General features: G+C 41.9%; 1 protein-coding gene across 3 annotated transcripts in view; it reads right to left on the bottom strand.

Moving 5' to 3' along the window:
• Positions 1 to 11,825, bottom strand: part of wdhd1 (WD repeat and HMG-box DNA binding protein 1) — a 44,398-nt gene extending 32,573 nt beyond the window's left edge. For 2 of the 3 annotated variants that reach the window (XM_071365098.1, XM_071365101.1), the window contains exons 1-8: positions 11,728 to 11,825; positions 11,010 to 11,093; positions 10,286 to 10,397; positions 5,117 to 5,268; positions 3,710 to 3,821; positions 3,501 to 3,551; positions 1,600 to 1,695; positions 1,078 to 1,170 (exon numbers count right to left, since the gene is read on the bottom strand). In XM_071365098.1, coding sequence (XP_071221199.1) covers positions 1,078 to 1,170; positions 1,600 to 1,695; positions 3,501 to 3,551; positions 3,710 to 3,821; positions 5,117 to 5,268; positions 10,286 to 10,397; positions 11,010 to 11,086 — 693 coding nt within the window. In that variant the 5' untranslated portion in view covers positions 11,087 to 11,093; positions 11,728 to 11,825. The remainder of the gene's footprint in view (positions 1 to 1,077; positions 1,171 to 1,599; positions 1,696 to 3,500; positions 3,552 to 3,709; positions 3,822 to 5,116; positions 5,269 to 10,285; positions 10,398 to 11,009; positions 11,094 to 11,727) is intronic. The other variant, XM_071365099.1, reaches the window with a different exon arrangement.
• Between the last annotated feature and the right edge of the window lie 1,665 nt (positions 11,826 to 13,490).

The raw sequence follows: 13,490 nt of genomic DNA, 5'->3' as shown, positions 1-13,490 counted from the left end.
GGATAGGATTTTGATTAACCACATGACAATGATTTTGAGATATGAAGACATGAAACTGTTTCACTAACATTTGCATATGAAAACCATAACTGGCATGCAGATTGGTACGTAGAAATGGTAAGATAAATTGGCATTCCACATGAGAAAGGTTGCCGACTCCTCGTGTAGCCTATTACCGGCAACTTCAGGAGAGTAGTGGCAGAATCTGCAAAAGCCAGCAGGAGCAGGAGAATAGTTGGGTCATGTTTTTTCAAATCGAATCTAGCACACACCGATTAAAACACCTGGTTTTCTGAGTAATCTTTCAAATTATTAGCACATGTAAACACCCAAATCGTCATTCCAGCTGTGTATTTGGTCTGCACATGTGCTAGCACCAGCCGAGCGAAACTCCCTCTATAGCCCGAGTGAAGTGAGTTAGGAACAACTGAATGCATGAGTCTTAGAAGTAAGTTTTACATCAACTTTATATGACCAAACTCAAATATCCTTCCCAAAAATATCACGGTAGAACATTTATTTTGATTGGTGATTTTCTGCATTTATCAGAGTGCCATCAGATAGCAGCATGATTTCAGATGTGTCCATGTAATTAGGAATATAGGGGAAATAGTCATTCTTACAAAGCATGTAAACGTTTTGATCAAACGAATATATTAATCTATTCATCCACAATAACCGCATTGTGTGCACGTAACCGTACTCATCGACAGATTGCAAAAAAGCATATAATTTCACAAGCCCTGAATTCATTAGATCATTGCTGTCCATTTGGAAATTAAGTTTATTTGACCTTAAAAATTGTACAACAAAGCTTATTTTGAGAAAAAAATATGTATTCAAAATCTAGATATATTGTGAATCACCTATAAATACAATCTGGATATGATTTTTTGCCCATATCGCCCAGGCTTTCAGTGGAGCTGTGCATGGTGGTGTTTAATAGGTAGAGGAGAAAACATTGTGAAACAGAGTAGGCCATCCATGAAGAACGCTTAATTTTGTTTTCCGTTTCAAACCCTTTTGTAACCTTACTGAACATGCCCCCCAGGTGTCCACTTTACCCATTGACCTCACCTGTGTGCCAAGGTCATCGGAGAGTGTGCCCACGTGGGCCCAGGAGTCTCTCTGGTACAGCTGCACCGTTGTCTCCACGGGAACGGCCAGGAGCTAGACACACACACACACACACACACTATGGAAACCACTGGGCGCTCTGACATAATGGATTAAGTGTCACTAAGTGGATCAGGATCTGTCTTGAAAAATATATCCTATCTCGATGAGACTAACCTGAATAAATAATAATGGTGCATAGAAGAGGTACTGAATACATGAAAGAGGTACTGAACAGGTGAAAACTATAGGTCAACTTAAAGCAGGGGTTCTTAAACTTTTTCGGCCTGGGACCCAAATTAGAAATTCTGTGTTTTCCTGAGACCCAAGCTAAGAAAAATATGCAACTATACATACATATCAGTACATTTCATTGCCCTTAAGCCTAAAACAAATGCAGTATAGAGAAAAACAAAGAGGTTGCAATAGCATATTTCTTTTTAACAGTCTATAACCTGAAAGTAGAGGTAAGTGAGTTAGTACCTTAGCGGCCTTGGGCTGCCAGGCCAGTCGGCACAGGGACTTGGCATTGATGACATCATTGGACTTCTGCAGCAGCGGCCAGCTGGTCACCTGAGTCTGAATGAATCCAAAGCAGGGTTTCTCAGATCACTCTTAACGCAGGGTTTCCCAAACGCGGACCGAGTTTGCTAGGGCAAAAACCAAAACGTGCACCCAGAAGGAGCCCCAGGACCGACTTTGGGAAACCCTGCTCTAATGCAATAACACGGCCATGTTCATTAGGAAAGAAAACTGACAAACTGGGGAGGGACTACCTGGACTTGTTCAATAAGAAAGACACATTTTCATTTAACGTTGCAAAACGCTTTAGTGTTAAACGACCCAGATATAATTTTTAAATCTACTTTCAAATGGCAGTTGATAGAGCAAGAGCAGAAACAATATATTTTATAGTTGAGATGCTTCACAGTAGCCACCCTTTGCCTTGATGACAGCTTTGCCAACTCTTAGCATTCTCTCAACCAGCTTCATGAGGTAGTCACCTGGAATGCATTTCAATTAACAGGTTTGCCTTGTTAAAAGTTCATTTGTGGAATTTCTTTCATTCTTAATGTGTTTGAGCCAACAAGTTATGTTGTGACAAGGTAGGGGTGGTATACAGAAGATAGCTCTATTTGGTAAAAGACCAAGTCCATATTATGGGAAGAACAGCTCAAATAAGCAAAGAGAAACGACAGTCCATCATTACTTTAAGACTTTGAAAGTTTCTTCAAGTGCAGTTGCAAAAACCATCAAGCTCTATGATGAAACTAGCTCTCATGAGGACCGCCACAGGAAAGGAAGACCCAGTTACCTCTGCTGCAGAGGATAAGTTCATTAGAGCTACCAGCCTCAGAAACTGCAGCCCAAATAAATGCTTCACAGAATTCAAGTAACAGACACATCTCAACATCAACTGTTCAGAGGAGACTACGTGAATCAGGCCTTCAAGGTCCAATTGCTGCAAAGAAACCACTACTAAAGGACAACAATAACAAGATGAGACTTGCTTGGGCCAAGAAACACGAGCAATGGACATTAGATCAGTGGAAATCTGTCATTTGGTCTGATGAGTCCAAATGTGAAACTTTTGGTTTTAACCGCTGTGTCTTTGTGAGATGCAGAGTAGATGAACGGATGATCGCCGCATGTGAAGCATGGTGTGTGATGGTGCTTTGCTGGTGACACTGTCCGTGATTTATTTAGAATTCAAGGCAGACTTAACCAGCAAGGCTACCACAGCATTCTGCAGAGATACACCATCACATCTGGTTTGCGCCGAGTAGGACTAACATTTGTTTTTCAACAAGACAATGACCCAACACACCTCCAGGCTGTGTAAGGGCTATTTGACAAAGAAGGAGAGTGATGGAGTGCTGCATCAGATGACCCTACCTCCCCAATTGAGATGGTTTGGGATGAGTTGGACTGCAGAGTGAAGGAAAAGCAGCCAACAAGGGATCAGCATATGTGGGAACTCATTCAAGACTGTTGGAAAAGCATTCTAGGTGAAGCTGGTTGAGAGAATGCCAAGACTGTGCAAAGCTGTCATCAATGCAAAGGGTGGATACTTTGAAGAATCTCAAATATAAAATATATTTTTATTTGTTTAACTATTTTAGCTACTACATGATTCCATGTGTGTTATTCCATAGTGTTGATGTCTTCACTATTATTCTACAATGTAGAAAATAGTACAAATAAATAAAACCCTTGAATGAGTAGGTGTGTCCAAACTTTTGATTGGTACTGTATACATATATTGTTTACACTGTTTGGATGTAGGCATCCGGAAAAAAACCCTTAGGCGGCCCACCCAAGGATTTCAATGACAATGAGCTAAACAGAAGAGTAGAATATGAGGTGGGGTGATGGCTTGTTACCTGGTCCTCAATCTTCCACACAGCTACAGTTCCATCACAGCTAGCAGAGGCCTGAGACGAGAAAGGTTTGACAACTACTTTTTTCTTGTAAGAATAAAGCATTCTAGTCTATTCCCAATGCACAATAACAGTATCTAGCTAATTAGTATCATGTCAAAATCTGTAAAATTAGTGGTGGTAAGGGTAACGTTGTAGAGGATTCCTCCTACCAGGAACTCATCCTTGGGGTCAAAGGTGACACTGAGGACGGGGGCAACGTGTCCCCGCAGGGTCTTCTGCTGACTGCTGTCGGACATCTCCACTACCTTCACCATGAAGTCACTGAGGGAGGAACACACACACACACACACACACACACACACACACACACACACACACACACACACACACACACACACACACACACACACACACACACACACACACACACACACACACACACACACACACACACACACACACACACACACACACACACACGTGATCAGAACAAAGGTAATCAAGGAAATCATTGTTTGGTCTAGGGGTATGTCCGATTTAATGATATATGAATGGATAATTTCATTAAAGCAAGAATTCTTGATTGGTCAGGAAAAACCTCATCTCTGGGGAGTGAGTGAATGAGTGTGGAAATAAAATGATTGAAGGCATGAATTAAGGAATGAATGAATAAATCATGCAAACAATCAATTGAGTAGTAAGTGCTCTGCTTCCAACTTTTACTTTGTATCAGACACATACAGTATTACATATCTAGATCAGTTAGATCTGCAGAAGGAAATAGACGCAAGAAACTAATTTCCTCAAATCAGTGGTGGATGTCATACAGATGCCATAGTTTAATTTGATCACCCTATTACACAGCAAGAAATGCAAACTTGTAATGTACTCAAGGCTTAAAAACACTTCCAAAGTATATCATTTCCACTTTAAAATGTCAGACTTGATTGATCATCCCCTACAAAAATGTCCATTAACGATATTCCACATAATAATTCAACTTTTCCTGCTGTAGCAAGCTGGCTCAAATTAAGATCCTACATCTGTAGCCCTCAACAGGCCTCAGATGCCTGTGTTGATCAAGTCAATATTCAAACGGATATTAGCCACGTGAAAATGGCCTAATCAATCCAGAGATATGGTCAGAGTCTTCATTTCTGTGATACACCTGTTTAGAGAATCAATGCGTACAGCAAACTGCTATTGACTTACAGTCTAGACTAATCAGAAAGGAATTGAAAGCTGTTTCGTGTCTATTTGGTCAAAAGTCATCCACGCACGCTGTGTTCAAGCAGTCATTCTACAGTGTAAAGATCCTATATTCAAAACCCTGCCCATTGATTCTTAAACCGGAATTATCCCACTAGAAGTCCAATGTCCAATAACTATATTGGGATCATTAGTATAACCATCAAATCAGAAACACATTTTTATGACAAGGAAATAAATGTAGATATCTGCACTGCCGAACTGATTGTAAAGGAGGATAATGACATGCAGAATATAATTTATTCAGCTTCTAGCAATTTGCTCTGAGCTCTGCAAATCGGCGTGGTAACACAGAAATGACATTATATTCTAGTCATTCTATTTCTATGGGTGTCCGTCTACAGTACCTGGATCCGGCAGCGACTCTGGAGCCGCTGCTGTTGTAGGTGACGTGGGTGGCGTTGGTGGTAAAGCGGGTGAGGATGCCATCTGGGTCACCCTCAGGGAACGTGTGGATTTGTACTGTGTTGTTGGAGGCTGCTGTGACCAGCTTCCCATTCTATTTATTATGGGAAGAATTGACAAAATTAGATAACAACCATATAAGAATTTCATTGTACACTCACTGTATGCCATGAATATGACAAATAAACCTAGATTTGTAACGGGGAGCAGATATATCGAGCCATAGCACTGTTTGAATATTATCATACTCCATGTACAACTTGACTAAGTATGTAACCTTAGAAACAAGGTTCATGAAATCAATAACTTGCTAACATCGGATAACATTCATATACCGGCCATCTCTGAAACGCACTTAGATAATTCCTTTGATTATAAAGCAGTAGCAATAGAACGATATAACATCTACAGAAAAAACAGGAATGCCTATGGGAAGGTGTTGCGGTATACGTTCAGAGCCATATTCCTGTAAAGCTTATTGAGGATTTTAGCGATATTATTAGAGGGGTAAATATTTTAAAAAAACATTGGGGGCACCAGGCAGGTTTTAACCCTGCCGAAATTTAAAAAAGTAGGCTAGATGGAATACCGCTACCAGACACACACATCAGCAAAAGAGACTGCCTAGAGTGTAGCCTGTTTGCCAGAGGAGAGAAAAGATAAGACACACCACATAATACAGTTCTGGTCAAAAGTTGAGAATGACACAAATATTAATTTGCACAAAGTTTGCTGCTTCAGTGTCTTTAGATATTTTTGTCAGATGTTACTATGGAATATTGAAGTATAATTATAAGCATTTCATAATTGTCAAAGACTTTTATTGACAATTACATGAAGTTGATGCAAAGAGTCAATATTTGCAGTGTTGACACTTATTTTTCAAGACCTCTGCAATCCGCCCTGGCATGCTGTCAATTAACTTCTGGGCCACATCCTGACTGATGGCAGCCCATTCTTGCATAACCAATGCTTGGAGTTTGTCAGAATTTGTGGGGTTTTGTTTGTTCACCCGCCACTTGAGGCTTGACCACAAGTTCTCAACGGGATTAAGGTCTAGGGAGTTTCCTGGCCATGGACCCAAAATATCGATGTTTTGTTCCCCGAGCCACTTAGTTATCACTTTTGCCTTATGGCAAGGTGCTCCATCATGCTGGAAAAGGCATTGTTCGTCACCAAACCATTCCTGGATGGTTGGGAGAAGTTGCTCTCAGAGGATGTGTTGGTACCATTCTTTATTCATGGCTGTGTTCTGAGGCAAAATTGTGAGTGAGCCAACTCCCTTTGCTGAGAAGCAACCCCACACATGAATGGTCTCAGGAAGCTTTACTGTTGGCATGACACAGGACTGATGGTAGAGCTCATCTTGTCTTCTCCGGACAAACTTTTTTCCAGAGAAGGGGATTCGGAAAGGGGACTCAGAGAAAATGACTTTACCCCAGTCCTCAGGAGTCCAATCCCTGTACCTTTTGCAGAATATCAGTCTGTCCCTGATGTTTTTCCTGGAGAGAAGTGCCTTCTTTGCTGCCCTTCTTGACACCAGGCCATCCTCCAAAAGTCTTCGCCTCACCGTGCGTGCAGATGCACTCACACCTGCCTGCTGCCATTCCTGAGCAAGCTCTGTACTGGTGGTGCCCCGATCCCGCAGCTGAATCAACTTTAGGAGACGGTCCTGGCGTTTGCTGGTCTTTCATCTGCGTGAACATGCCTTAGGCATGCTGCAAGGAGGCATGAGGACTGCAGATGTGGCCAGGGCAATAAATTGCAATGTCCATACTGTGAAACGCCTAAGACAGCGCTACAGGGAGACAGGATGGACAGCTGATCGTCTTCGCAGTGGCAGACCACGTGTAACAACACCTGCACAAGATCGGTACATCCGAACATCACACCTGCGGAACAGGTACAGGACGGCAACAACAACTGCCCGAGTTACACCAGGAATGCACAATCCCTCCATCAGTGCTCAGACTGTCCGTAATAGGCTGAGAGAGGCTGGACTGAGGGCTTGTAGGCCTGTTGTAAGGCAGGTCCTCACCAGACATCACTGGCAACTACGTCGCCTATTGGCACAAACCCACCGTCGCTGGACCAGACAGGACTGGCAAAAGGTGCTCTTCACTGACGAGTCGCGGTTTTGTCTCACCAGGGGTGATGGTCAGATTCGCATTTATCGTCGAAGGAATGAGCGTTACACCGAGGCCTGTACTCTGGAGCTGGATCGATTTGGAGGTGGAGGGTCCGTCATGGTCTGGGGCGGTGTGTCACAGCATCATCAGACTGAGCTTGTTGTCATTGCAGGCAATCTCAACACTGTGCGATACAGGGAAGACATACTCCTCCCTCATGTGGTACCCTTCCTGCAGGCTCATCCTGGCATGACCCTCCAGCATGACAATACCACCAGCGATACTGCTTGTTCTGTGCGTGATTTCCTGCAAGACAGGAATGTGTTCTGCCATGGCAAGCAAAGAGCCCGGATCTCAATCCCATTGAGCACGTCTGGGACCTGTTGGATCGGAGGGTGAGGGCTAGGGCCATTCCCCCCAGAAATGTCCGGGAGCTTGCAGGTGCCTTGGTCAAAGAGTGGGGTAACATCTCACAGCAAGAACTGGAAAATCTGGTGCAGTCCATGAGGAGGAGATGCACTGCAGCACTTAATGCAGCTGGTGGCCACACCAGATACTGACTGTTACTTTTGATTTTGACCCCCCCCCCCCCCCCCCCCTTTGTTCAGGGACACATTATTCCATTTCTGTTAGTCACATGGAACTTGTTCAGTTTATGTCTCAGCTGTTGAATCTTGTGTAAATATTTGTATGAACATAACATGTTAAGTTTTCTGAAAATAAACGCAGTTGACAGTGAGAGGACGTTTCTTTTTTTGCTGAGTTTAGTTTATCAACATTAAGCTAAACATTCTGATCTGTTGCATCATCAATAGAATTGGTCAACTTTTGTACTATGGCGGATAGTGCTTTTACTGTTCATTAGACGTATTCATCTTGTTGGCTGACGAAAAGTAGGCTACATGTGGACAGTTCTGACATCTTTAATATGCGCCTCGGAATTCGATTAGAGGGATGCACACAGTTGCATCCCGATGTGTCTCTCTTCATTCACTTGTAGCCTACTTCTAAAAATCTAAACATATAGCCCAACGTTTGTATCACATTGCATAAATAACTCTAAATTAAGAATATAGGAGGACCAGTTTCTTTGTTAAACGGTCAAAACAGAATATTTATGAAGCTGTGTTCAATTGTATTCTTCATACTATAAAATATTTTTTTTAACAATTCAGCAGGGCCTCCCGAGTGTCGCAGCACCTCAAGCATCGCAGTGCTTGAGGCATCACTACAGACCTGGGTTTGATCCCAGGCTGTGTCACAACCGGCCGTGACCGGGAGTCCCATAGGGCGGCGCACAATTGGCCCAGTGTCGTCCGGGTTAGGGGAGGGTTTGGCCGGGGAGGCTTTACTTGGCTCATCACGCTCTAGTGACTCCTTGTGGCGTGCCGAGCGCCTGCAGGCTGACTCTGGTCATCAGTTGAACGGTGTTTCCTCCGACACATTGGTGCAGCTGGCTTCCAGGTTAAGCGGGCATTAAGGTGCGCGGTTTGGCAGGTCATGTTTCGGACGACGCATGACTCGACCTTCCCCTCTCCCGAGCTTCTTGGGGTGTTGCAGCAATGAGACAAGATCGTAATTGAAATTGGGAGAAAAAAGGGGTAAAATAAAAAAATTATGCCACAGCAAATCTTTTCTGCTAAATGAACTAGTGTAGCCCACAGCCATATGGCATAGCCATATCAGGGCCTACATAAGGACAATGCAGAGTATGCTTTTCTGTTCCTCTGAAATGGACTAAATTTACTTCATATCATGTTTCTTTAGACCCGTCTAAAATAAATGATGGATTTATTGTGATGGTGTAGGCTATATTAAATGGATTTATTTGACTTTTTAAAATGTAGATGTTCAAAGGTCTGCATCAGTGGCTTGTAGGCTATGCATGGAAGCCAGGAGATGCTAAACGTGCTTATGTTCATGTTAATTACCGTCAATTACCGTGAGACCGGCAGTTATTTGCTTGACAATCACTTGCTGACAAAATTTCATGACTGCCACAGCCCTAGCCATGATTGCATGGAACTCCCATCTCAAATTACTCAAGCAAACAGCAAAATTATCTTTAAAAAAAAAACAGATTAAACATCTCATGGAACAGCAGGGACAGTGAGGGGACATTGTGTACCCTCTCTCCTTGAATTTTCTTTGCGTCTCAGCCATATTTCTGTCGAAATCTGATGGTTTTTTTGCAAATTCTTTTGATTCGACAGAATTGGCTGTAGAGCAAACTATTTTTCAAGGGAAGTGGGTGACAACTGTCAGCCCTCAACAAACTGTTACGATCAGTAGGTTTCCTGTAAAGATCAGTGTATAGAACCCTCCCTAGGAGAGGGGGTGACCTTGATAATTTATTGTTAAAACGAGAGGCTGCCTGGATCTTTAATTTAAAGACCCTTGCTCCCTTCAGTCTCAACGTAGACTTTGATCTGAAGCCATTCTTGTGATTATTGTGACTTTGCCATTGTAATTGTTTGTAAGCTTGTGTAGTCTAAAATTAATCTATGATCGTATGCTATCCATTTCTTTTTTGTACGCTGTTGTTTGTATGCCATTTTAATATCTGAGAATTAACCGATGATATTAGGCCACACTTGGCCATGATTACAGACACCTGTGTGTCTTTTGACACTATAAAAACGAGTCATCCCGAGTCATCCCCTGATGAAGACAGCTTGGCTGTCGAAACGTTGGTAATTACATTTTTGCATCTGAGCTCCTAGTGTGCGGCTCTCTTTTTTTCTTCAAGTTTTCTACTCCGCTAGCCAGCACCTCGCCTTAATAGGTGTGCGTTTCTTTTTCTTCTATAGAATTGACATTAACCACATTGGTAGACCTGCGATATGGCTGTAGACTCCTATGGGATCTAAGAGTCTACAGCCATGTCTCAGGAGTACCTCATTGGCAACCACATTGAGTAGGCTTATTGCATATTTGCTATGCAACACATTTGTAACAATGGCAGACTGGTATGAGACTCACCTTCAAGGCTAAAGAATAGGCCTTCTCCCCCACGTTGATGGACTTGGGATCGTCATCATCCAGACTCTCCCATATTCTCACATCCCCATCACTTCCACAAGTGACTATATACCTGAGAGAATGTCAGGCAAGAATAATATCAGCGACTGCCTCTATACTTATATTACTACCTGGACAATATTTATTAGTGCTGAGAGATTAGCGCTTTTTGAGGTCAGTTCGATTATAAAAAAAAATATGCTTTTGATTATTATTTTTTTTAAACATTAAATGCACTATGGGTTGAACGCTCTAACACAGCATAAAACAATAAATAAAAGTCCCATGATGGTAGTGACTGCCATTAGTGCTTATCACTTATTAATCATAATCAATTCACATTACTTTAAACAAATATTTCAGTTGTGTATATTACATTTGTTTTATGCCTATTTGATGACCAGGGCCTAACATTTACTTTTTGGTCAACCAGACACTGTGGTAGGTACAAGTAGATGGAAAAATCTACCAGCCACTCACATTTTTTTACCAGCCAAAATATTTTTTTGCCTGATGACCATGCTTAATGTTTTTAAAACAAAAAAATGTATAAGTAAGAAGTAATGTGATATATTCTTTTAACCTAAATATCAGATGAGACATGTTCAGCTGCCACTTTATGAGCGGGAGGTTACGCTGGTAGTGAATATGTTCCAGCTGTCAAGGCTGGTTCAGTTAAACTTACTTTCCAGTGTCATCGAAGCAAACATCAGTGTGTCCCTCCGAGTGGCCGTAGCGCATTGGCTTTCTTTCACAGGGCATTGCTCTACTGAAATGATAGGATTATCAGAGAATGAGAGGTGATGCAAATGTGGAAGTGGCATGACATGTTCCCATTTATGTTGTACATACACATGAACTAGCTAACATACTGAATTCTTCTCCTCGAGTGCCACTTCACTAAACAGTATTGATGCGCTGTTTATTTTATTGTTGTCTGCTTATTTTATTGTTGTCTACTGTCCACTGTCGTGTAGCTAAGGTTATTGGCTGCCTTGGTGCCCGTTTGACTCACTTCTATTAACTAGCTACCTACCTAATTTCCCCTTGAGGATCAATAACACAGCTACAGTATCGTTCATCTTATTTAATAACGAACATTGCATTTCACTATCTATGACTTAGTCAAGTTATCTAGTTAGTTAACTACTTTTGCAGCCAGTCTTTTTTTGTGCAATTCACTTTCTTTGAAAATGTATTCTATTGTGTCATATGTACGAAGACGTTTGAACCACGTAACTAGCTAGCGTTAGCTAAATGGGGCAGAATAACAGTTCAAAATAGCTAACTGGCTAAAAACACATTACAAAATCACGTAATCCTTCAAAACGTTTGAAATCTTCTCTTTGAATATATCATGTTGCAGGAGATTTGTGAAACAGGAATCATAAAACCAAACTTACTGTAGAATCCTCTTTATGTGATGGCAGAAACTCCCGCGCTGTTGAAAACAAGGAACCAAAAGAGCTTCAGGATTCCCGCCAGCGACGTCAAGCCTCACCACTCCCTCGACTCCTCCTTTGCTCCTCCCATGTGCCCAAAAAAGATGAGCGCCAGCAAAAATCCATCTACCTAACTTTGTCAAGTAGGCAGGCGGTAGCTAGCTATACAGTAGATATGCAGCTCTGTATGTTTTCAAATATAAATTATAAATGAATTTCAATCAAATCATCCATAATTTCATTCTGCTCAAAACGAATTCAACCTCTCAATCTAACTTCCAGTATAGGCTAAGCTCCTTGCATTCATTTTCAAAGAGTTGTATGTTTATTCACATCATTGTTAAGAGTTAAAATGATACAAAAAAGTATTGTATACACAAGAGACTGGGCAACGAAATAAAATGTGTATCAAACAACAATATGTGAGTACCACAGGACCACAGCACCTTAATTGGGGAGGACTGGCTCGTGATAATGGCTGGAGCGGAATAGGGGGAATGGTATCAAATACATCAACCCCATGGTTTGATGCCATTCAATTGGCGCAGTTCCAGACATTAGTATGAGCCATCCTCCCCTCAGCAGCCTCCACTGGTGAGTACCTGTCCTCTCTTTCCAAACCCATGTGGCCCAGATGATCTGATCTTGGTATACTTTCTATTGGCTGAGAGGTGTCTCGCTGGAGTAATTTCATAAGCACAACAGGAAATAGGCTGCTGCAGACAGCTGTGTCTAAATATTACTGCAATGAAATCCAATAGTCTCCAATAAAGCCTGGGTGTGTGTGCTTGTGTGTGTGTGAGTATGTGTGTGGGTGTCTGTGGGTGTGTAACCTGTGCAACGTGTGTGCTTGCTTGTGTGTGTGCCCATGTTGACTGATTACTGCAAATGAGCCTAAACCAAAGACATACAATCCCATCACAGAATCGTCTGTGATTTAATGAATTCTGTATATAATAAGATACCTTATACAGTGTTACAATGTTAAGCTCTGGATGGGGTCTGACTGCAATGATAACTGGATAATCTGAGACACATTCATATTTAATTTCTGTGGTATGGGCAGATCAATAAAAGTATGGCTCCTGCCTCTGTCCATTGAGGAACCGTATTTATTTTCCTCATCATCTAGACACATTGTCTGCGTCACGATTCTCCACACTTCACCCAAAGTGTGCACTTGCACACTTCCCGTCACAGGTTTAAAAGCAATAGATTGGTGTTATCATTGCCGGGGGGAGCTTTTGCCATTGTTAAATCCATAATGGGAATTGTGCTTATGGAAAAGGGCGGAGAATAGGGACGCTGCCCATGACTGAATTTAAATGTTTTTCCATGATTTTCTATTGGTAGATGGTTAAAACATTTTAAAAAGTAGACACTGAATATCCCTTTGAGCATGGTATAATTACACTTTAGATGGTGTACCAATACACCCAGTCACTACAAATATACAGGCGTTCTTCCTAACTCAGATGCTGAAGAGGAAGGAAAATTCTCAGGTTTAAAAGCATGGATTGGTGTTATTATTGCCAGGGGGAGCTTCCACCATTGTTAAATCCATGATGGGAATTGTGCTTATGGATAAGGGAGGAGAGTAGGGACGCTTGCCTTGACTGAATTTCAATGTGTCTTTCCATGATTTCTCGCATCCTATCTCCTTACCTCTTTTTCAACCATATTGGGTCCCTCCCCTCGCACTTTCTTCTCCAATGCATTTTAAG

The sequence above is a fragment of the Salvelinus alpinus genome, chromosome 25 (genome assembly GCF_045679555.1).
Source record: "Salvelinus alpinus chromosome 25, SLU_Salpinus.1, whole genome shotgun sequence".
Lineage (NCBI taxonomy): Eukaryota > Metazoa > Chordata > Actinopteri > Salmoniformes > Salmonidae > Salvelinus > Salvelinus alpinus.
The sequence above is the reverse complement of the archived record's forward strand: the minus strand, read 5'-3'. Positions and strand labels throughout refer to the sequence as shown.